The sequence below is a fragment of the Atractosteus spatula genome, chromosome 1 (genome assembly GCF_055471065.1).
Source record: "Atractosteus spatula isolate fAtrSpa1 chromosome 1, fAtrSpa1.hap1, whole genome shotgun sequence".
In the NCBI taxonomy this organism is placed as follows: domain Eukaryota; kingdom Metazoa; phylum Chordata; class Actinopteri; order Semionotiformes; family Lepisosteidae; genus Atractosteus; species Atractosteus spatula.
Window position 1 is genome coordinate 76,965,824 of NC_142706.1, and position 25,791 is coordinate 76,991,614.

Below are 25,791 nucleotides of genomic sequence, written 5' to 3' on the forward strand. Positions count from 1 at the left end.
TCGAAAATTACAGCCTTTGTGAGCAGAGCATGTTTTAGCTGAGTCATTCAACATTCAAGTATCTTTCTATAAACAGATCATCTAAAACTGAATTTGTGCAGTACCCCCCTCTGCTCTTTCTGGCAGACATCTTCTCTTTAGTTGGTAGGGATAAAAGTGTTGAGCAAACAGAAAATAAACAGGAAAAGGCTTCTTAATGGTTCTTAAAACAGTTCTGAATACCTTGGAAAACAACATTAATCTCATAGTATTTCAATATCATTCAGAAAGGTATTCCACATTTCAACTGGCAGTTATTCAGTCATTCGGTTGTCCAAAACAGAGGGTCGAGTTAGCTTTTTTGAGAAACGTGCTACCAAAAAATATGAATTAATGTCTCAGAAGTAATATTATTCAATCTACAAAAAGTTTCTTAAAACACAGTGGTGCATTGCACAAAAAAGAATAGTAAAGGATAAAATAATTTTTCAGATTATTGCATTTCTTAACAAATCATAGCAAAACTGAATGTGATGCAAATAAATTTCAGTAATTAAGGAAATAGCTCCTTCCCCCTCTTTTACCACCAAGATGAGCCTTAATGTCTTGACTTATGGAATTCCTGTTTCTACATGTTGGTTTCAGACTGAAACCGGACCTCTCTGCACAGGCTGTGCTCAGACTGTGGTGTTAAAGCACCGCAGGTATTTGTATCTGTACTGTTGCAGACACAGTTATACTGTTTGGGTCCTCAGCTTCAACAGGCACAGACAAACCCTCTAGCCTGGGGGTACTCCTATATCAGAGCTGCGTGAAGCCCACTTGAGACCTGAGCACAACCTGACTTCAGTGTTCTATCTTTTCCAAGTAAACATAAAATCTTAAATATTTTTTTATTTCATATAAAAGCATTCATATTGGTTGACAAAATTCTCTTCTCTTTTTCTAATTGTTCTGCCTTGATTTGTTTCATGGCCTGTTGTGTTTGGTATTCTAAACAACTGACAGAAAACACACGGGCAAGGAAGCATTCTGAGAATGGAAAAGGCTAAATTAACCTACTCTCTTAAAAACCAGCATTTTCTAGGCCAATCCTCCATGTCCAGTTTTTTACACTACTGGGATGCTTAAGAAGAGAGTTTCTGAAGAGTCCTAGCCAGTACTTCATTGGTAATTTACAGATACACCGCAGTATTATAAAGTCTGGATATCTACAATATTACACTTGCCAGACGCAAGCAGCAAGAAGCTTGGAAAGAAATCTTGATGTCACATCTGTGGAGGTGAAGACAGTGAGAGGGAAAATCAACAATGTGCTGGAGTGTTTATCAAGAGCTCTGCACGCATGGCATGATGTTTAAATAGTTTTGCTAACAGGCATTTATGAGGAAATCACAACATAAAGGGGTTTGTTACTTAAACAAAGACATTTAAAATGTTTCAGACCGGCAAAAACTCTCATACCAAACCAGTGAATACTTAGACTTCAAGCAACCCCCTAAGCCTGAGAAGAGTGTGAACTGTGCAGCTAACTGGAACTGAATGTGCCAGAGATTCCTGCAATGTCTAGATCCTCTACCAAGACACCCCTAACCCAGAGACAAAGCTCAACATGAAAGTGCAGGCCCACAAAGCACCACCTGCTAATGCACTTACAGAGCAAGTATGGTGGAAAGAGGGAGATGGGGAGGGTAAGGATCCCACACGATACATGACCCACATAAGCCTGGGATCCCAGGATGGGGAAAGGAGGATGTTTTGGAAAGAGGGTTTAGTTCACCTGACACACTTCACATGACCACACTTCACATGTTCCAAGACCTGGCTTTCTAACCACCTCTTATTCCTTTACAGATGTCGTCGTTATAATAACATTCCTAAAGGATTTCACCTTAAATTGAACACTTTTTCTTTTGACTCCGGCAACACTCAGAGACTTCTACAACAGTGTTCACAGAAACTAATGCTTTCTACCATCCTCTCCCTCAAACAACAGATGACCCTTTCTGGCAACAACATCAAGGAAGTCAAGGAATTCTTACGGCTCACAGCTCCACAGCATCTTCCCTTCATAACAAACCTCATCAGATCCCTCAACTTCCAACTCCACCAGTTCCTCACTTCAGAGAAAGATAAAAAAACTCAACCATCTTCTACAGACTAAAACCATCAACTCCCCTACTAGCTCCACTAATCCAAACCTTGTGGTTACTATACCCTCTGACCACTCTCTTTCACAGGATGAGCGATCTCTTCTCAGCAAAGCCCTCAGTTTTGTTCCAGTCCCCAAGAAGCTGGACATCCCGCAAACCCAAGCTGACCTCAACTGTTTTCACCACAGGATTCGGCTCAAAACTCATTTTGCTGAAAACTCCCCCTCACCGGTATTATTCCTCTTTTCAGCATGGAATAAACACTATCACTTGTTCCTTTGCACACTTCACATGAGCAGACTTGCACAAAAGACCTGTAGGGCTGAAGCTAGTGTACAGATTGGAATCGACAGCTGGGAAACAACCATGTTCTTGCAGGCAAGAGTGGCTAGAAGAGTAAAAAGGAATAAGTCAGACCCCCTTTAGTGTCTGTCCTTTTGTATGTGCTGTGTTGATTGTTTCTGTTCTTGCCTGCTTGTTCCTTGTAACAGTATCTTACAGAAACTTTTTAAAATATGATCTCTAAAATGGAAACACAAGTTCAGCTGTATCGTGACCTGCAGGGGTCCTAACTGACAGGAGCAGTAATCTTAACTGCCTCCTGCTGGTCCACCAACAGCACGTATAGCAGCAACCTGGTTTTCCACTCCAGTACTGAGCTCAGTCATGTGGTGGCACTGTGATCTTCCAGACTCATTTAGGCAGATGAACTCTTTTCTTATATCTACACTGTTACAGTGCAAGGTGATGTCTATAAAACACCACTGATGCACGCTTCTGTGCCTTGCAGAGCACCTGTACTCTTAGTCAACATTCATCAGCAGAAATGAAGAGAAATGAAGAGAACAAGACATAAGTCAGAAACTTGTCAAAACATCTACATCCACTAAAAAGTCTAGCAAATAATCTGTGCTTAGAGAAGCCTGTCATTCCTCAAATCCCATTGACACCACTGCCCAACCCAGTCTCACTTCTGTCCACTGCTCATGCATGTTATGACCAGCACCTGACGAGGAGTGAGCACAGACAGGCATGCTGCCACACAGATTTTCCCAGCTGTCCCCTCTGATTCATCACCCCACAGTAAAACAGTAAAAAAAACATTCTGGGTTTATCACACCTATGACTCACAGTATCAAAAATACGTCCTACAGAAGGAGATCCCTTTACAGCACAAATAAATGACTTCAGTCCATGAGGGACAATAACAGCCTAGAATCAGATGTTTTGTAAATGATTGAGTATTTTAGATAGGATGGTTTTGGTTTGAGGAGGCTTGAATCTGTTCATAGAGAGGAGTTAACAAAGGGGCAGCTGCAAGGAGGAGATGGGGTGGAGAGAAAGGAGGTGTGTGTATGAGATGTATACTGTTTATTGCTAATTGCGGTAAAGATTATGATTAGAAACAGCTTTGTGAGATTGACTTGTCATCATTACCCTCCCCAATATCAGTTAATCATTTCTATTTTGTGCTTCATATTTCAATTACTAATGATGCATATTTGTTTTGTAGTGTCCTGCTTTGAAATGTATGTTTTGAACAGTTATATTGCTTTGAAATTAACGGCACTTGGTTTCTTTACAAATGTACGTGTTGAATAAGCAAACTGTTTACATCTGCAGTGATTATTATTATTCCTTTGTATATTAGTGCTTCTCTGCTGGTTGTGTAGCAGTCACTGTGAAGGAGTGCCAGCTGTAGTTCCAGTTAGATTTGCTTCCACTAGCTGTTGCTGGGAAAGTGAAAGCAGGGGGCTTTCACAATCAGGGGACTTCTGATGGAGAAGAGAGCAGAGCAGCTGTGCCTGAAGACAGACTGTGGAGCTGAATACCTGTGGACCATTGCTGAGCTCCCTTTCTCTTCTCTCTTTTCATCGCTATTCTTGTGCATCAATCAGTCTTAAACAATGCAAAGGTAGTTCTATATCAAGAATCGGAGAAAGGTGAGTGGTTTGATTTTGCATCTCGTATATTGTTTCTTTTGTCTCATTTGATCTGCTCATTCAAGAGATACTGAGCAGAATGACATAGAACTTGAAATAATGTATTAAAAATAATCACTTTAAGGATCCCTTTAAATATTCTGTGCCATTTAATTACTTAAACACATTCTGGAGTCCAATTGACCATACAAATTGCAGATACCTTGAGAGTACATATCAAGCATTTTTATGTTTTAATTAAAATGGACCAAACTAAGTTTATAAACGACAATCTCCTGCCTTGCATCACCAAGAAATGGGCAAATATTACACTCAAACAAAGATCAGAATAGGATAAAACAATGCTAAAAACATATAAATGGAAGATATAAATTGAAAGACAGGAAAAGATGTCTGGAATTTTAAAATAAGACATAAAAATAGTTCTTTAGTCAATTTGAATGGAGAAGAGTGAAGAGTTCCACCAGCTCAGTAGAAGCCCAGTCAGCTAACAGCTAACAATCCCTTAGGTACAGTGGAGCAGGGTGGTGTAATTATTTGTCAGTGAAGAGTAGAATCTTGAAACACACTCTTTATTTTACAGGTAACCAGTGCAGTGACTGCAGTAGGGGTTGACATGAACATCTGATTATCCATTGTTTGTGGATGGCGGTTCTCATTGCCTGTAAAACTCATATACTATATACTATATACATATATAAATTTAAGGATTCTTTTTCTTATAATTATTATTATTTGCAGTAAATGCCCAGTTTCTCTCTACATTGGAGAAACAGGAAGGAGACTTGGAGATCGCTTCAGAGAACACGTCAGGGCTGTGAAGATTAAAGATCTCTCCAAGGCCATTGTTTCTCATTTCACCTCTGATGGCCATGACCACTCTAATCTCTCTGTCTGTGTTCTCAAAGACGGTTTTCCGAACTCATACATCAGAAAGACTACCGAAACCAAACTTATCCTGCAGCTAGGATCACACCTTCCCCCTTCTCTTAACGACAGACTACTATTCTACTAAATTTTCTCCATTCATAGGAAGTTTCTTTCACACCTTTCTACACCTATCCTGACTTCACACCTCTTGATTGGCCTCTCTTTCTGTCCCCTGCTCCCACCTCTCACTCCTTCTCCCTCCCAGCCTTTGTTCTCCCGCTACATTACCTTTGCCTACTGCCTTGTCTCTCTCACACCTGAAGGAGGCTCCACGGCCGAAACGTTGTGTTTTTTCTCTCTTCTTTTTTTCAGCATGGAATAAACCTATTACCTGTTCCTTTGCAGCCTACGCATGCTGACGCAGCTACCCACCTGAACTAATTATTATTATTATTATTATTATCATCTGACATTGCGTCTCACACAAGCCAATGTCCTTCTGTTGGATCAGCCAGTCCAAGAGGGACACTCAGCATCCCACACCAGCAGGCCACACCCCCCCACAGAGGAAAACACTGCGCCAGCATGAGGGGAGGCAGCGGCTGGATCTGGAGGTAACGGAGATGTGGGCAGAGGGTTGAGAAAGCACGGGGTAGGCTTTATTTAAGCTCTCACGTCAGCCAGCTCAGATACAATAATTGCACAGTAAATGAAAAAAACAGTGCAACATAATGTATCCTTTAATATCATAGTTCATAACATGTCATTTTCATCACTACAATAATATGCTGTCATGAGCGTTATATAGGAAAATCATATCTCCCAAACTATTTGCATTGCCAGAGTTATTCAACTGATCTTTAAATAAATTGAAAAGACCTGATATGTTATGTATTTTATTTTCCTTATTATTTTCATAGATATTCTGATATTAATGTATGTTTCTAAATGTATTTAAAGTAATATATAGTGCAAATATAAACAATTGATTATGTATATATGTCAGTTTCATTACTTTTTTGTATTGCTTTTGGTTGGGATATTAGTGTGATGTTTTTTTTGTTTTGAACAAGATGTCTTGTATTGTTTTGTCAACACATAAACTGTCAAGGTTTGCATGGTTTGCTTCTTTTAGTATTGTATTCAGTAATATTTCACAAATGAGGAAACATATCAATGGATGATATCTGATGTCACACTTTAACATTCAAAGGGGTTTTGTTAAATTGAAACTGGGGATATCTGATTGTAATCTTGCTCTCTTACTGTATGTCTAAGTATTTCTCATGCTTGGCCCCCTTGGTGCACGTACTTTCTTGCACCCTTCCCTTCACTCCAACTTCACCCTTGTAGCAGCCTCCCTGGCTCATTCCTAACAAGTGTGGGGGGGTTTATCAGTCTTGACTTTACGGACAAGGCTGTTATTTCCTCATCCTGGCAAGTTAATGCTTCACACTGCCAAGTATTAAGTACACTCTTCCCTTTATATTTGTCAGAGTAACTAACAATTTGACTGAACTACTGAACTTCCCGTTGAAACATTGAGGATTGACTCAAGAACGGGTGAGAGGAAGGGGAATGGCGTGACTCCAGTGTGGATGAGGTGTGACTCAGGGAGAGGTGAAGCATGACCTATGACAGAGTGAGATTGAGGAGTGACACAGGGTAGAGTGAGCTGAGGGATGAGGAGCAAGTTAGCGCGATGAAAAGCTGGGAGGGTCCAGGAGAGCACCCTTGGATCAACAATCATGGAAGTGATGATGCAATCATGGAGCCACACGGAGCTCGTGCTGCTCTCCAGAATGCAACCAGCCCAGGATTCTCAAATTAATGAGGAAATGAGCTGAGCTCCTTATAAAGCCTTTAAGACTAATTATTCAAAGCCTTATAAAGACAAATTATTAATAATTGTCATGTAATGTTAAATTATGACAGAAGACGAGTGTCATATTCCTAAGCCCCTCCTCTTAAGGGCGCTCCGGCTCTTTCTTGTTTCTGTTGATTTTTTGCACCTGCCTCCTGTTCCAGCCCCTCCCTATAGAAGCCAGACGCTCCTACCAATCTGGGCTCTGCTTTGGAAGATGGACGCCCGGAAGGCCGCCTACCAGCGGGTCCTGGAATGGCCCAACAGCATCGGCTTCACCATGGTGTCCTGTCCATCTGAGTCCCCATTTTATTTCCCCGTCCCTGCACCGGATCCTGCTCCGGCTTTTAACTTTTGTCATGTCTGTCAAGGATGGATTACCTGGTTCTGGACTTTTGCTCACCCTAGAGTTCCCTTCGGACTCCCTTTGGACTTTTGCCTGGACCACGCCCCCCCGAGCACCAGTGCACTGTCGACATGCGCCCCTGTTCGTCTACCAGCCCCAATCCTAGTCTTCTCTCCCCCGTGTTCGTTTCACTCCCTTCCGGATTTTACCATCTGCATAGGGTCCTGATTAACGCTTCGTGACAACGAGAAGGTATACAAACAGGATCTCTTCTGACCTCCTGTCATAATGATCCTACAGAACCATCAAGGATGTCCCTGAATTCCTCCACTGGCTTGGTGTTCACACCTTGACAGCTTTCTGTTTCCCCTTCACCAATAACGCTTGCAAAGAAGTGCCCCCACTTCCCACACCAGAATTTAGCTGCCATTTTTGGATTGTAGAAATGGAAGAGTGGGAGTGGAAGACTCTTATATTTCAGAAGACCTTTTCCAATACCCACTGTGGCACCCAGGGCTGGCCATCACAAAGAGCTGTGATTCAGGCAACATGCTCGTCACAGCCTGCTGGGGAACTTTTTCACATTTTTCCTCTCTGAGAGTGTTTCTCAAAAATGCCCCCTCATCAGGGTGACTGGGACACATGGAGTGCTTTATTGCTTTCCTTAATGAACCCTCAGCTTGCGGACTCTGGGGCTTTGAATTCTGTACTCGTGACATATTGCCCTCAGTGTCCTTCATGGGCCTCCTCTGAAGTCGCCTTCCTCAAAGTACTCCAGGCACATAACAATACACAAAGATTACTTACTCCCAATCACCTCCAAGATCGTTGTTATAAATCTTTCCCCTTATGGGGGTACGACACAACACAGTTTAACACACAGAAATACTCAGCTTAACCTGCCTGCCACCCTTCATACACGCCAGCCTTCTGATATAAATAGGCTGCTGACCTTGCACATAACCTGCTCACTTGCCTGCACACAGACATTTAACGAACCCGCTCTGCCCCAAAGCCCTGCCACTCTCACCGCTAGGTGGACACAGGCACACTCACGCCAGCACCTTACTCTCCTCGGTTAGTTCTTCTGCTCTTTCTGCACGTTGGGTGGCTTTCTCAGTGAAGCTCAGACGGATTCCCTAGATATTTCTCCTAGCAGCGAAGTGTGCACCTGATAATTATAAGATGGCCTGCAGCTGTTGCTTCTTAGATTACAAAGTTTCTACCATTGTGGTCACTTAGCGACACACACCTTTTTAACAAGAGGCTTCACTGCCTGACAATCACATGCCATATTTTGTGATATCCCCCACACAAATTCCCTTGCCCACACCCTCCCACTCTCCACCATGTCTGGTCTCCTTCTCACCTCCCCTGCCCCAGTCTGACCTGTTTCTGCCCATGGTCTCATGGTCCTTCACCACCACATGGATCTCAGCATTCGTGTCCAGAGGGACTCCCTTCAGGTCCCACTCAAAGCCCTACATGGGAGAGACACAGGGTTGGGTAAGAAGAGCACTTTCCTCGGTCAAAGCCAGTGAGAGCCGATTGAGTGTGAGTCATTGCAGAGGGCTCCCTTTCAGTTCCCTGACTCTTTGCTGCTCTCAGAGGAGCAGTAAGCAGTGGAGAGCTGTCCGTCTATCTGCATCAGGGCAGTCTGTGTTTGTCTGTAGGAGTGTGCTGATCTACCTACAGGTAAGAATCTTTCTTTCAGAAGGACACAGAGCACAAGGCCCTGCTCACAGAGCAAAGTCTATCTGCTTGTCTGTTTTATTTTCAGGCTCTCGTACCTCATTCCATACGGGATTCACATTGTTCTTGATGACTTTGGTTTTCTTCTTTGAACCTGTGAAAAAGGAGGAAGAATTAAAACCAGACTTTTCCAATTCCTGAACATTTGTTTTTTGTCATCACAGGTAGGTGATTCATGGCTGACCAAGGCAGCAGTACACACGTCCAGTCTACAAGGGCTGCAGAGTGTAAAGATCTGGGTTTCACCTGACCTTTGAATGTCTTATTCAATACATTTATGTCTTACTTAGGCCAGTTTAAACTTTTCTAAGGTCTTAACTCCTGGTGATTATAAAACCTGGGTTGTGCCCCTCCAGAAGCAGAGATATATATCTATATACCAAGGGCAGTGCTTTCTTTAGTTAGTATTGTGCTTTACAACCTGTATCATATTTAAATTGCACTGATTTGTCTATGTTTACATTTGTCTATTTGTCTATGTTTGCATTGCAGGGCATCAACTCAACATTTTTTGCATATTTGATTATAGAGTGAATTTTTATGTTCTGTATTGTGTACGTCGTCCTGTATTTTAATATAATCTGTATTGTATAATGTGCATTCTGGTCCTGTATTTATACAGTATACTGTATGTTATTGTTACAAGTCAAATGTCCGTAGTAAAGCTGTACCAACAACAATTTTCACCAGCCTCAGTCGTGTGGCAATAAAGATTCTATTCTATTCTAATACTGCCTGACCATGGCTTGAAAAAATACCTTAATAGGAGGTTTAGAAAACATTGTAGAAACTGCAATTGAGATTGAAAAAGTTAGTAGCTTAATCGATCTATTCTCGCAGCATACACAGTATCAATAAGATAAAACTGCAAGAAAGAAAATCCTAAAATAAAGAATAACAAAAATTAACCCCATAAAGGTGCTTATATTGTTTTCCCTAGTTTTTGGAAGTTTTATTTCACAGAAGCAAATCTTTAAACTAAAAACCACTGGACAGAAGCCTGCAGAAAAGTGGTAAATTCCTAACAGGGTGAACACACACCCTGGCAGCAGTAACAGTAACATTTGGAACACGTAAACTAAATTGAATATGTTTCTATGGTTCCAAAAATAACCCCTTTAATTATTTTTCACCATCATCACACGCACTGGAAACAGTAGCCTGCACTTGGGGTTCTGCAGCCGTTTTAATACTTGTCTCGGGACCCTTGTAGTTTTTCTGTTCAAGACTGAAGAGGCTCAGTTCCTTCAGCATGTCAGTCTGCACCTGGTGACTCTTCCCTGGACTGATTCCTAAGCAAAAATATGTTTTATACAGTATGTGGTGATAGTAACCAAAATACACAATATTCCAAATAAAGCCTTACTAGTACATTATACAATTTTAGCAATAACATCCTTTGATTTAAATAATGTTTTAACTACAGAATAGGTCCACCATTTTGCCTCGCTATCCCACATTCTCTACAAAATGTAAATGATGTGTCAATATAAGCTGTTATTACAAGTAACCTCTTCTATCTGAGTGTTGCCCATTTTATATTTATAGTTTTAGTGTTTACTGTACATCTTGCAAAACCCTCCACTTGTCTGCTGCCCAGTCTTGAATTTTTTTTTCATCTACTGCTTCTACAGTGCTAATCTACAGTGTTTCCTAATTTGGTATCATCGGCTTCTGTGACTAATTTACTAATTATACCAGAGACTAGATCATTAACATAAATTAGAAGTGCAGTGGATCCCATTATAGATCGCTGCAGTGGTCTCAGTACAGATCCCGTCAGTGGATCCCATACAGATCCCTGCAGTGGTCTCAGTACAGATCCCATCAGTGAATCCCATTCAGGTCCCAGCAGTGGTCTCTGTTCATACTGGTGCAGCAAGAGGTGTCATGTATTAACACTGCCTACATGTGCAGTAAGAGGCAATCACATTTATGGGTAGTTCTTGGTCCTAACTGGTATTGCTTTTTAAAACAGTTCCCCTGGAAGCTGAAAGTGATTGATGGATGAAGTTTGAAATGATCGTTTGGACAGTTCGTATGAAGGTTGAAAATGTTGCTATAAATGTTTTCTTTCGCAGGCTCTTGGGGATTTTGTAAAATTGATTAATAAGGATTAAAAGGTTTCTGAGATTCTTAAGAAGCATGCAATCTACAGGGAACACTATTCAGTTTCTCTTAAGAACAATTCTGGGCTCCTCTGCATACACACCCCAGTGTTTGCTGTGCGCCGGCGTCTGTGTTCTGTGAGCTGCAGTTTTCCCACTTCACTGTGCTGTATGCCTTGAATTCTTCCTCCCAGCTCCCTGTGCCTCAAGCCTCACATTTCCCTCTCGGGCCTGCCTGCAAATTACCTCCTTTTCACAGATTGCTTGTCTGATGTCTATAAATGGCAATGGCATTCCAGAGGATACAGCACTTTGATCTGATAGAGCCGCTCTCCCATTTTTCCGTTTGGCACACACTCATTTCCCGGCTGCTCTGAGCTCACCCACAGCTGATGAGTTAAACATCACACTCCATAGTGAAGAGGCAGGGAGCAAGATATATCCCTTTTCTTAAGGCTCTCTTTAAATTCCTGCTAAGAGAAAACGACTACCTAAAAAATACTTTTGTAGTAAGAAATCCATCAAAACTCTAACCTCTTTATCCAATTCAGGGTCAGGGGGAGCTTGGCCAGCACCAGGCAGAAGGTTGGCACACCCTGGACTGGACACCAGTCCACCTCAAGCCAACACACAAACACACTTCCCTTCGGAAGCATAAAGAATAAATGAGTCTTTTTAGCCAATTGTGGGCTATTCAAGCGAAGTCTTTGTATCGGAAACCTTCTCAGTTGGAGCTCAGTCCCATGTCTAAGGCAGTTGTAAAAAAAGCTCATATTCAACAATGATGTTTTATGAAGTGGATACTCAAGATCTGAAAATCTGAGCAATAGGAAACTATACAGATATAAAACAGATAAACACCTCTGGGAGTGAAATCATTTCACAGCCCCAGGGAGGTTCGTATGATAAATTAATTCCACGTGGTCCGCAGGGCCTCAGGAGAGGTCAGGAATACACGGGGGAATACACGGGGGAGACCAGCTGGGGCCCTGACCATGTCTGCAGTCTGAGAGGCATCAGCTGGCACAGTGTCACTGATGTCTGTGGAGGGGCTGCAGCACCTCCATTGGCAGCTAGGCTCATGGCTGGCCATCACGGAGGTGAACATCTTGTGCATGAAGGAAGGCTTATGTGGCCCCCCACTGTGTGAGTGTCTTGCAGATGAAGAGGTGTTGTTATGATCTCGCTGTTTTTACAGGGCTGGGATGTGGCCAGTGCACACCCATCATGGCATCCTGGTACCTTTTGACATGTGACAAAATTCACGCACTGCTACATGTGTTGCACTCCTGTCTCCAATTCAGAAGCAATGCTGAGAAAGTCTTTTCTGGGATGCCAACATCCCAGAAATCTTCCCTAAGCTTTTACAGTCTTATAAAGAGACACAAGAATTTACTGAATAATTTCCTTCCTCCTTTTTTATTGTCTGTCAGTATGGTTTTAGAAAAAATGTTTTACTAATTTTAAAACAGCAAGATGAAACCTCAGCTGATAAACTGCAGGGTCATAACTAACAATAACCCACAGATACAGTTACACTCAGTTGAGTCCTACTTGTTCTTCTTAAATCAAAGTTTACAGTTACTCTGCCGTGCATAGATGCAAAACATTATCCTCCAAGGAGCCTTTCCTGGTGTTCAACAGAAATAAGAAACAGAAAGCAAATCCTTGACCGAGGTGAAAAGAAAACCTTCAGAAATGATTGTCATCTGCGTACAAACCAGTCAGCACAAGAAGACCTGCTAAAGACATGTTGAGGCAGTGAATGTGACTTCAATGTTCTGAAGAACATTCTTTATATATTTCTATATAACCAAGATTTCCCAAGTGAAAGATGAGGTTTTACCTAGAAATAAAGACCAACCTATGAGGGCATATCTCCAGCCCATGATGTTCTGGGGACACAAAGACTCCAAAATGTGGGCTATTGGAACTCCTAATCATGCTCTGTTAGAGCTGTGTGTGGAGGAAACACCACCACATTTGCCTGAAATATTGAAAGATGTGTTTCTTTAAATGAATATATATTGACTACAGTCGGTGGGAAATGAACACAATATACAGTATAATAGTTGTTGTACTTCCTGATTTGGAGTTTGTTTTGGAAAGTTACTTCTTAGTGATTTAGTGCTCTTGGTGTTTGCTGTCACAAACTCAAATGCCAAAATCTTTCTCTTCACAAATTATTTTATGGAATTATTTCATTACTGTAGTTCTAGATTTACAGGATCATTTGTTCATGTGACTGTAATTAGATCCAATGCAAAAATCTTCAAGGTTAAAACTGAAAAAACACCATATTCAATAAAACTTTTTAGCAAGAAGATACAGTTCTTAAAGGAAGATTTAAAAAATGCAACCCAGTCAGCTGACATAAAGTGCAATATCACAAAAATCCTTAGAGCATTGGCGTCTCCAAATGTAGAATTATGAACCCAGCAATTAAGTTTTGTTTGAAAGCTTTCATTAAGCAAGTTAACACAACCTACTCCTTACATCTTACCTGCATTTAAAAATGCATTGTACTGACAACCGTAGCAATGAAGCATACCAGTGTTCACTAAGCATCTAATATACCCCATACTTCTAACCCAAAATTAGGGATAATTTACATTTGCATCACTGCCTAATCAATATGCATGTCATAAATATGCACTTGGTTCACATTTTTATAAATACCTTTACTGCTACATTAATTTTGTCTCATTGGGAAAGGCTTATTATTCTATCTACAGGAAGTGAAGCCTCAGCAGAGTGGTGTTATTGCTTCATCTTCATAGGTGTCTGTCAGATTCAGGGGGAGCTGAGTCAATACCAAGGAAATCAGTCCTTCAATTGTCAAGTTGTCTTGACTGTCTGTGCAAACTAAACACTCCTTCTCCAAGAAAACTGCTGACTGTTGAAAATTACTGAACTTCAACCCTGCCTGGTTAATGTGAGTGCCATTCTGCACCAGCAGCCCCACCTGGGAGACACACAGCAGCCATTCTGCACCAGCAGCCCCACCTGGGAGACACACAGCAGCCATTCTGCACCAGCAGCCCCACCTGGGCGACACACAGTGGCCATTCTGCACCAGCAGCCCCACCTGGGAGACACACAGCAGCCATTCTGCACCAAAAGCCCCACTGCCCAGCAGATCTGAGAGAGGAGTGAGACACTGCTGTGCCAGTTGAATAATAGTGGGACGTTAGGGAGGCCAGTTTGTCAAGGCCAGAGTGGAACCGAGTCATGAAAGTGGTGTTAAGACTCTTTATGAACAATGTCACAGGAACTTTAATATTCAAGTAGTCAGGACCCCAGTTCAAAGGATAGCACTGTCCCCCCATCACCACATTGAGGCATGAGTTGCTTTCATTCAGGGCCAGAGAAACAAATGTCCAGTGAATGCAGATGTATTGCTGCTGAGCTCCTGTTACTGTGATTTTATTGAATACACTACATGTCATTTCTACTTCTGATATGTACAAGCAGAAAAAGGATTAACTTAGAAAATTCATCTTCTTTTCATTTAAATGTTTTTAGTGATGTTTTCAATCCAAAGATATTTCACTTTCAGAACACTTTAGATTTATATTGCTGCAGAAGAAGTGTTATTGTGTGTATTATTTCAAGTGGCATGAATTTTAGATTTGCAATAGTAATGAATCTTTTTTTCCTTCCTGAGGTCACAACATGGTAAAAAATAATATTTTGTTGCTATGATATTATCAAGACAAATGGTTTACTACAAACCATTGCAATAATTTAAAGTATTATTTAACATCCATTATTTTCTTCTCGGGATTAATAAATAAACTGAATCCTTATGTGGCCAAATGGTATTTAAGAGATCTCAGGTCATTGAGACATTGCCAATTAGACTTCTGAAATGTGTTTGCTTTGAGCATTTTCTTTTTCAAAAGAGTTAGAGAAAAAGTCCAGCCTATCTGCTTAAATATTCTACTTTATACGGAGAAGAGGTTTGAAGGGAAGACTCGCGCCATCATTTGAAGATAAGATAAATTCAGAACCACAGCTTCAGCAAGCAACACATTTATTGGAAATGAGAGACTAAAAATGTATATTAATTGAATAGAGCTTGAAGACAATGAAGAAAATCATTGAGTACACTCAGTAAAGAACACCACCAGTTAGACAATGGAAACACAAGTACTTAAACAGCTTTACATTGTTGCCATGGCTACCTGACACCTAGCAAAAGCCTAAACAACTTTATGGACAGGAACCACAGACAATGTCAGGAATCTGAAACCATAAAGAGGCCTTAAAATAACTGTTGTTTTTTAAATATATTATTATCACATCTAACATGCTGAGCTACCAGTAAACAATCCAGTTGCTTTGCATACTCCAAATTCCATACTCTTATCACATGAACTGTCTCCCAGAGTGACTCCAGAGAGTTCATTCTCCTGTCTCCACAAAAGACCCCAAACTGTTGAACCCGAGCACTCTGTGTTTTCCCTGGTCTGTGCATGAAGATGAGCAAAACGTATTAAAATCAGTCCCGTCTCTAAATCACTGCACGACAAAAGCCAGGATTGGAAAATTTCCTTGTAGTGATTAAAGCTCTCCAGCCGGTCACACACACAGGAGCCCCCCCAGCACACATTTCGGACACTTCCTCTTCCTGTGTCGTCTCCCTCAGACCGGCGCTGCTGCTGGCCCCACCCCTGTACTCCTGTTCCCCTGCTGGCAGCCGAGCCCTCTCAGTGCTTCTCTGTCAGCAGCTGACTGTGGGGCAAACTGCTTACAATAAGGTCATTAACAGGGTTGTAAATTCTGACCACAATCCTAGCACATTCTGCTAGTGAGACCCATGAGTTCCTAAAGCTGCTCTAATGCAGAAAGAAACCTATGTGAAATTAAAACTAACATTTTAATATTCATAAATGATATTATTGCTTAAATATTGCAGGAAAGCACAACATAAAACAATACTGTTTTATGAAGTCTATTAGAAGAATATCTAATGGTGTGTATTTGTTTGTTCATTATTTCATTTTTTATCATTCTGTAAGTTTTTAAAGTTTGCTATCATCACCGAGATTAAAGAAACTACTGTTCAACAGCTGTTCATTAGGAAAAGCATTATAACAAGGAACATGAAAATGGAAATGTGGAAAACTGCAACAAAATCAACAAAGTTCTAAAAGTAGTGAACAAATTAAACTGCATTTCCTTTTCAAAAAAATTCTTATAAACTGTTCATGGTCAAATATTTCAAAATGAATAATGACATCTGAGAATCAGATGATTTCTGAATGTTTATTGAGTATTTAAGGACACGGGGAGGAGGCTCAACCCCCATTCAGAGAGAGAAGAGAGAAGAGGTGTGTGAAAGACATATATATATAACAAACGCTGGTAAGCAAAAGTTGTGGTTTAAACCAGTTGGATGATATTGGCCAGTCTGTCTTTATTCCTCCAGAATTTCAGTGAAGATCTTTCATAAACACACATTTTAATGTTCAATTTGCATACTTTTCATCTTTCAGTTTAAGAAACTCATTGAGATACCCAACAAATGTATATAATTATATCATTTTTACCTACTGATTGACGTACCCACTGGAAAACTTTCCACATAAAACATTCTCACTCAGACATGAAACACTGACATACTCTCTGCTCTCTGTTACTCTAGTCCCAGGCTCTGCTTCCCCTAAACTAAAAATTAGGGTTCACAAATTTCTTCAGGCTGTTCAGCAAATTAGAGATATCTGACTTTGATCAAGTAGTTCTGATTTGTCTTTGTTTTACCTATGACTTCCATCAGGAAAGTACCCCGGTTTCCTCCGGTACATCTCTTTGGTCTGTGGTAATTCCAGAACAGGATATTTTATCTCCCAGAAAAATAAGACAAGTAAGTAATATATCTTAGTTGTTTGAAAAGTGAGAGGAAGAGAGGGATTCTACTGACCCATATGCAATTCAACACTAAAAACATTTCTATTTAAAATATTATAACTCTCCTTTTTATTGTAGAAGTTGCCAATGCCCTTTTGTTTCTGTAAGTCTCAGCTCATAGAAACACTCTACTAACTCTACCACTTTACCAGCTCCACAGTGACATGCAAGGCTCTCAGTGCTGATTGGAGGAGTGGCCTGACTCTCAATGACATCACCACCTGCAGAACTCGCAGAAGCTGACCAATCCCAGCTCGGCTCCCAAAGGCACTGAGCCAATCGTGTACAACCTCTTTAGGGGAATCCAGGTCCCCACTGGTGAACAATTAGACAATTTGCCTTTCTGCTCCATGAGACAAAATATGAGGATGTGTAGAAACGTATTATGAAGAAGTAACATTGATAAAAAGATGTGATAAAATCATAAACCTTTGCAAAAGAAACTGTTGCACAATAGATCATTATTCAGAGATCATGGATGAGGGCTGGCAGTCACAGCAATTCTACTCTTTTTTATTTGTTTTACTTATACAGGTAAGTGATTTACAAACAAATTCTCTGACAGTGACAACTGGAGACCCATTTATCCAGCAGAGTATTTACAGGGGCAGCCTGAGGGAAGACCTGCTCTAGGGCTCAGCAGCAGTGTCACCGAGAGTTAGGGCTCACACAGAGCGGTGAGAGGTCTGCACTGTAGCTTTTACTATCGCTGTCCGGCTGTGCAACACCTTGGTTAACATACACAGTCTTAACACTGCCATACTTCCTCTGTAGGTAAGAGTCTCCCTGCAGACTCTTTCCTAACATCACAATCTGAAAATCAGTCCTGTGTCAAAAAGCTCTGAAACAGTTACAGTTTTCCTAACAGACATTAGTCGACAGAGAAAAAATATGAGAAAAGAATTCAGTTCTCTAAAACTGAGAAAATGGGTGAAAAAAGATTAAACATATTTCATATTTTGCTGTTTGAGCTTGTTGGCTTTTCTGATGCAGTGTCCTTACTTAAATCACTGAACAATTTGAAAAAAATCTTTGAACAATTACAAATGACATCATTTCCATCGAGAGCAATTGATGCAGATTGATGGATGCAAATCGCCTTTTTATATCTTGTTAAAGAGCTTTGTTTAAAGATCTACTTCTACAAACACCAAACATACTGGTAAAGCAACTTCCATCACTGTACGCTCTGCTGTGAAACCAGCCCTCTATTATCTCAATTATTCCTTTTCACTCCTTCAGGGTTCTCCAACACGCAGTGCAACCCTACCGGCTCTGGCCGCAGATCCCAGTCCTTACCTCGAAACGTCAGGCTGGCCACTGGGTCGCTCTGCCTGTCCCCCTTCTCCACATTGGGAAGGCTGCTGGCCCGCTGGACAAGGCACCTCAACATGTTTCCTTGAACTGGCTGCTACCTCTTCCCCAGTAATCCAGACCAGCCATGCATGGCAGAGGGAAGCAGTGGGGAGGAGGTAATTCTCAAAGTGAGTGAGTATAAAGCGCTTTGTCTCCCCAGAGTAACCGGGAGTGGGCTGGAGCACCACAGTACAAGTCTGTGTGTGTGTGTTTCAGATCTCACAATCTCGTGCTCGTGAGATTGTGTTCTCCGAGTGATCAGTATTCCAGCTCACCCTTACTCACACGCACACACACAGGAGAACTCTCAGCTCCAGTGAGACTCCGCCTTCAGAGAGGAGAGAGCGGTGTCCTGAGGAAGTCGGAATATTTCCTCTGCTCTCTTCTGCCCTGCTTTAGGGTTAGAGCTAGAGCTGGGGAGGACTGCCTGGACTGCTATGACACACAGCTACAACAGAACACCACCTCTTAATACACAGAGGAAGTCGGTGCTGATTAATTCACAGGCCACAATTTCAAACATGGATTTATACAGTATGTTGGAGTTTTAGCTTCACCCAGTAGTGGCATTAAAAACTTCAGAAAATTTCAGTAACCACTCCAGCAGGATGTTGTTACCTGCACCGTGTTTTAAGGACATGCTTAGATGCTAGTATAAAATCACATACGTTTGTTTGCAATATACAATTTTTCACAGTGGTTAAGTATGAATCTACATAGAAATAAAAGAGCAAATAAAGGTTGAAACACATGGTTTCAAGTAAATGATTTTAACTTCCTAACTGCTGGAGTAGCAATGGAGAAATTGGTAAAAGATGAAAATGTTACGAACTTCAAACCCTGAAAAACTGGATCCCTGTGGAAGTGCTCTTGACCAGCTAACATCTTCACAATCCTGGTGTGCAAACACAAATAATTGATTAATGCTCTTCCAAATCCAGAGGAAATCCTTGTTCTACACACGTGGCTCCCTACTTGCATGTCCCCATCCTGAGAGAAAGGAAGCACCAGGCTGCTCCTGAGCTGCAGGTGAGCTCTAGGGCCCTGAAGCCCCCGGTCTGTGTGAGAAGGACTGCCGCAGGCCTGAGCACCACCAGCAGAGACCCCCCAGGGAGGGGATGGGCTTTCCACAGCCAGGCAGGGTACCATAGCACCAAACACTGGAGTATTAAGTACACTGTGCCTCTGAGTCCCTCGTCTTGTCCTTTCATTGGAGTTTGACTGAAGGACTGAAATCCTTCATGGACTCTTGGAGCTGGGTCATGTTTGCAGGCTGCATGGTAAGATAGGCGTTTTCAGCTCTGTGGGAACACACTCATTCAGAAGGACCTGTTGTCAGGGTGCACGCCTGTAAACCCTATAAACTGACTTTATAGAACCTCATTGACCTGCTTGATAGACATCCCAGAAATCCGCCTTCCACGCCACAGTCAGGCATTGTGTTCCAGACTCCTGCAACTCTCATTACAAAGCAGTACCTATTATTTCCGGCCGCCTTCTTTTATGCTCTCCTAGTTTGATTTGTGATATCAGAGTTATTTTTTAGAACGTTTCTGAATCTAATCTCCCCAGAGCCTCTGAGTCTTTTTGACCATTCATTCTATGGTGTGTCTTTATGTTAAAGGAACCTTTCATCTGTGAAACAATATTAATGTGTTTTCTTCATTTCCTAACAATGCCTGTACCTCCTCTCCTGCGCTCCTGCACAAGGTGTCCTAAAGGCATGGAGCGCCACCTGCTGTTCATGATAACAATCCAACTAATTTCTAACCACTTAATCCAATACAGGCGCAAGGCAGGGTACACTCTGCACGGTCCATCAAAGGGTACACACACACACACACACACACACACACACACACACACCAGGGCCAGTTCATCACAGGGTATATATACACACACACACCAGGGCCAGTTCATCACAGGGTATATACACACACACACACACACACACACACCAGGGCAAGTCCATCACAGGGTACACACAGACACACACACACCAGGGTCAGTCCATCACCGGGTACACAAAGACACAAATGCAGGCATGCAGAATTTTCCCAAAAGCCTCCGAAGCTACCAGGACTGTGAGAGGAGACACACAGACAGCACCCCAGGAGTTGAACGTATGGGCTGCAGTACTAACCCCTGCTCCACTGCGCCATCCATCACAAACATGATCACAAACAAATCTACTGCTTCCTTTAACCTAATCTGTCCAGGAAAGGAATGTGCTAGTTGCTTCAGTTTAAGGGTTCATGGGTCTGTTTATGTCTGGAGCAAGAGGCTTCTTCACAGCTAAAAAAGACCACAGAGAGACATGGCAGGAACAAAGAGAACAAAACATACCTGTAACAGATATGTTATACGATAAAACAACATTATAATAACGCAGCAACAAATCAGACCTTTAATTTTAACTGAACCGGTGGCAGAAAATTAAACCTGCACAATCTCATTGACTCATCGTCAGGTGTCCCTCATTATTTACATTGCTTGTTCCTCTCTACACATCCAAAGAGCTGAAAAACTAGGATTTATACCACACAATACAGAACCATCGGGACTGACCGCTAGTTTAGATCTGTCTGTAGACCGCTGTGGAATGGAATCTGTAGAATGGAGGAAGAAGAGTACAACGGTGCAAGGCACAGTTTCTATAAATGTCTGTTTGAAAAGTGGTCTATTCATACACACGTATTTTTAGACTTTTTACTGCTTAAGTCCCAGTTTGTTTTTTTCTGATTCTTTTTCGTTTTTCTATTGTACTCTCTCTAGTGAGAGGAATTAGCACAACTTTCCTTGTTTCAAATTTAAAATTCAAAGAGCTTTATTGGCATGACCGATGAATTTTGAACAGTGCAGTTAAAACTGAACTGAACTGAACATTTACAATATAAATGGGACTTTTCTGGACATTGTATGAAACATTATTAGGAGACCCACAGAGCCTGTGCCTGGAGATCACATACTGGACTGTAGCTCTATTGAGTTTCCTCCTCCCTCTTCCAGTAGGTTTGGGAGCTGTTGGGAGCAGAGAATTTGGATTTTTTTTAGGGAAGAATGATTGTCTAATCCCAGAATATTTCTCACAGTACACCAGTGCCGCTGCCTGTGTCCATTTCCCATGTCCAGGCTGAGGTCACTGACCTAGTCCTCTCTAGGCAGTCATGTCTGCTTGTTTCCACTTTGTTTGGCCAGTCTTTGGTCACTCAGCATGTCCTCTCTGGGCAGCCAGGTTTGCATTTGTAGCCCAGGCCAGGCTATGGTCACTGTCTATTCCTCCTTGTGGTCTCTTACCCTGGTCAGATACTTGCACACTGTGTATTGTCTTTTTAGGGTCCTAAAAACATCCCCTCACTGGCTACAATCTAATGAACAAACACCAGGCAAACAGACCAGGGTAGTCTTATACTGGTCCCAGAGGGCCGGTGTGTCTGCAGGGTGTCTACGCAGAAGTAAAAAATTAATGAGCCATCAAGAGATCAATAACAGGAGACAATAAAGATGCAGTTAAATTGCTAAATCAATATTTCAAATGGAGTTTTTACAAAAGGCATCAATAACATGCCTGATCTACTGTATATCAGTGATTTCAATTGTGGAACATTTAGAAAACGTGCTAAGATTTCAGGAGGTGTGGTAAACACAGTCCGGTAAGGGACTTGCCGAAAGACGAGCGTGTCCAATGGAATTTAACACTGGTACATGCAACATGACCCCACCAGTGACTCCACAACGCATGAAACAGGAATCTGGATGTTCATGCACAGAAGGTTTTCCCATGTACCCGTCAGGTCAAATTGGGGAAGCAATAGAAAAACAGAGAAGTTAAAACTCCACAACACACTACCAAGACTATTAAAGAATATAACTGAATAGAACATCGGATTCAGTATTGATAAGCACCCCCCCAGAAAGAACATTTAGTTCTTTAAATTGGAGTGGTGGGTTTCTGGAACAGCTTTCAATTTCAGGTAGTTGAGGACCAAACTCTGAACTGCTTAAGTTGCCTGGTGAAATTTTATTTTCACTTAGTTATGGAACAAACCAAATTTGATGACTGGTCTTCTGTGGTTTCCAGTCTTAAGCTCCTGCAGTTGTCAAACTGGAACAGCTAAGACAGTAAACATTTCTAGATCTGGTGAGATATATGCATCAACATCTTCAAGCTGTTCATGCTGCTTCTCCGGGCACCTGTTATTCTGGCATGCAATTTAAAAACATACATTGCTTGATAAAGTGCCTTAATACCCTAATCTGCTGGCTATAAGTGAAAGCAATAAGCATGTTGAACAAAATCATCACATAGGGGAACGAAACTCATTTCTGGTCCTAGAAGGCTCAAAATTGTCAGTGGTTGAAGATCCCATCACAGGAGCAATGCAGACTTAACTTCTATGCACGGTTCGAAGCACTGAATGTTGTGCCTGTGAGGAAGACTATACCTCCTCCCAATGATCAGCTGTCCGCAGCTGATGTGAGTAAGACACTAGCAAAAGTTAATCCAAGTAAGGCTGCTGGAGCTGACAATATACCTGGTCGCGTGCTCAAGGAATGAGCAGATCAGTTAGCTGATGTCTTTACAGATGTGTTTAATATCTCCCTGTGCCACGCAGTCATCCCCGTATGCTTCAAATCCACCACTATTACACCAGTGCCGAAGAAGTCAGCCGTGTCCTGCCTCAGTGATTACAGCCCCGTGGCACTCACAGCACTTATCATGAAGTGCTTCGAGAGCCTAGTCATGAGCCACATCAAGTCCAGACTCCCTACCCCTCTGGACCCCCTTCAGTTTGCATACCACCCCAACTGGCCTACTGATGATGCTGTATCTCTTGCCCTTCACCTGGCCCTGTCCCACCTGGATAAGGAAGACTCTTATGTAAGAATGCTGTTCATTGACTTCAGCTGAACATTTAATACAATAATTTCTCAGAAGCTGATAGGAAAATTGAGCTTGCTGAACTCCAGCACCTCCCTCTGCAACTGGAAATAACATCTCCAGCACCACCACAATGAGCACCAGAACCCCCCAGGGCTGTGTGCTCAGCCCACTGCTGTCCACATTGATGACTGATGACTGTACTGCCACAGTTCAAACTGCATGATCAAGTTTTCTGATGACACGACGATGGTGGTCCTCATTCGTAAAAACGATGAGTCACCACACAGAGAGGTGGAGCAACTAGTGGACTGGTGCACAAACAACAACTTGTCTCGTAAAGTAGATAAAACAAAAGATCACTCCTCACTGTACATCAACGGCTCCCCTGTGGAGACAGTTAGAAGCACCAAGTTTCTTGGTGTACACATTACAGATGCCCTAACGTGGTCCCTCAACACCACCTCCCTAGCCAAGAAAGCACAGCAGCATCTCTATTTCCTGGGGCAACTGAGGAGGGCGAACCTTACCCAGCTCATTCTTACCACTCTCTACAGAAGCACCATAGAGAGCACCTTGACCAGCTGTGTCACTGTCTGGTTTGGGAACTGCAACGCTTCGGACCGCAAGACCCTGAATTGTGGAAACAGCTGAAAAGATCATTGGAGTCTCCCTCCCTTCCATTTCTGTCACCTGTCACAAACACTGCTTACACAGGGCCTCCAGTATAGTAGATGACCCCTCCCACCCCTCCCATAAACTCTTTGTCCTCCTACCATCTGGGAAAAGATATCACAGTGTACGGGCCAGCTCCCCCAGACTCTGTTACAGCTTCTTCCTGCAGGCTGTCAGGCTCCTCAGCACCCTGAAATCTACTGGCACCCACCTCAATTCCAGAAACAGGGTTTAAACTTCCCCAGTGTTTAGTGTATATTGTGTGATGTATTTTTTATACTATTCTGTAACAGTTAAATTGCACTATGCATACAGTATATCCTTTGTACACTGCCTCTGTTCCGGTGTACACTGTCTCAGTTTGTACGATCTTATTTATCAATATTAGTATTATTAGTCCTGTCTACATTATCTATGTCAGTGCCTTGTCTGTAATTGCACCGTGGACCAGGAGGAACGATATTACGTTCCACTGTAAACTTGTATATGGCTGGAATGACAAATAAACTTGAACTTGAACTTAATGCATAGAATTCGGCAGCCAGAATCCAGACCAGGTTACATGCAAGTGATAACATTACTTATTCATTGCTGGAAAGTGAAAAAACACAGGTCTTGGAAATATGAACAGAAATACAATCTTCCTGACTCGGGCAGGCAGATACCTCATTACTCAGAGAGCTGTGGGAGTCTGGGGCAGACAGCACGGCTCTGGGATTCCCTAAACATGTCTGAATGAGATCCTCAGAGAAATCAGCTACTTGGACCTGAAAGAGGACTTCACAAATGCCTTCCATTGATGTTGATCAGTTTATATTCTAGACTACATCTTCATCAGCGCAGAAGCTGTTTGAAGCTGCCATAAACTCTGTAAAGATCTTGATCATGACAGTTACGAAATTCGGATTTTCAGAAGCAGAAAAAGGAAATGCAGTTGTACTTCCTGCTGTACAAATGTAACTGACCAGCTGTCCAATACTTGAGCTTAATCCAACCTTAGCAGCCTTCGCAACTGACTGTCTTTGTAAAAATAGCTTTACCAAGGGGGTAAGGAAGGAAATAAAAGGTCAACGCTATTTATTCAATTCACAGCACATCTCACTTCGGCCCTTTTCCTTTGACTACCATGTTTTCGAAAATATGGTATAGTGATAACATTTTCCAAACTCAGGTTCTTTATACTACAGTTGGCAATATTTGCATGTCCATGGCTGTGCTGATTCCCACTCAAGTTGCGTGTCTGGTAACCGAGTCAGAGACTGGCCTCCCCTCCATATGATCAGGTTTATGGAGCATTTAAGCCCAGGTGTGACCTCTGACCCCTTCGTTACCATCAGAGACGAGGCTAAGTCTATAGCTGGATCAAGCTCTGCCTGAAACAAACAGCTGTCAGGAGACCCATGGTGCTGGCAGATCGGTCCTTTCATTTTTTCAAAGGGCTGATTAAACAGCATATACATGTCTGATGCTACCTTGGACAACTGTTGTGAGAAACTGGACTTTATTAAAATTCCTCTTCTTTATCTCTCAATAAAGAACAAACGCAGTGACTCCACAGAAAAAGGAAAACATATAGTTTGTCATTATAAAATGCTCTCTTTGAGGGCTAAAGCTGTTTTATTATTATTTTATTGTTTATACTGCATGTCAGGCATCACAGTGGCATGGCAGGTAGCACTGATCCTGGATCCTTGTGTGTGGAGTTTGCATGATCACTTCTTGTTCATGCAGTTTTCTCTGTGCCCTGAATTCCACATGTGTGAGCTGCCATGGACAGATCTTCCCTTGTGGGGTTACACGCTGGACTCACCACATACTTGTACTGGGCTAAGCAGTTACTTAAATCCATCCATCCATTTTCTAACCACGTCTTCCAATTCATGGTTACAAGAGAGTCGGAGCTTATCCAGCAAGCAATGGGCACAAGGCAGGATATACCCTGGATGGGAT

The 25,791-nt window shown here is 42.1% G+C and overlaps 1 protein-coding gene across 7 annotated transcripts in view; it reads right to left on the minus strand.

Annotated features, from left to right (window-relative positions):
- dysf (dysferlin, limb girdle muscular dystrophy 2B (autosomal recessive)) overlaps positions 1–25,791 on the minus strand; it is a 130,060-nt gene that overhangs the window by 102,851 nt on the left and 1,418 nt on the right. For 5 of the 7 annotated variants that reach the window (XM_088919829.1, XM_088919828.1, XM_088919825.1 and 2 more), the window contains exons 1-3: positions 18,228–18,549; positions 8,946–9,001; positions 8,545–8,636 (exon numbers count right to left, since the gene is read on the minus strand). In XM_088919829.1, the coding sequence (XP_088775955.1) occupies positions 8,545–8,636; positions 8,946–9,001; positions 18,228–18,321 (242 nt within the window). In that variant the 5' untranslated portion in view covers positions 18,322–18,549. Of the gene's footprint in view, positions 1–8,544; positions 8,637–8,945; positions 9,002–18,227; positions 18,550–25,791 lie in introns of those variants that run through there. The other 2 variants (XM_088919824.1, XM_088919827.1) reach the window with 1 other exon arrangement.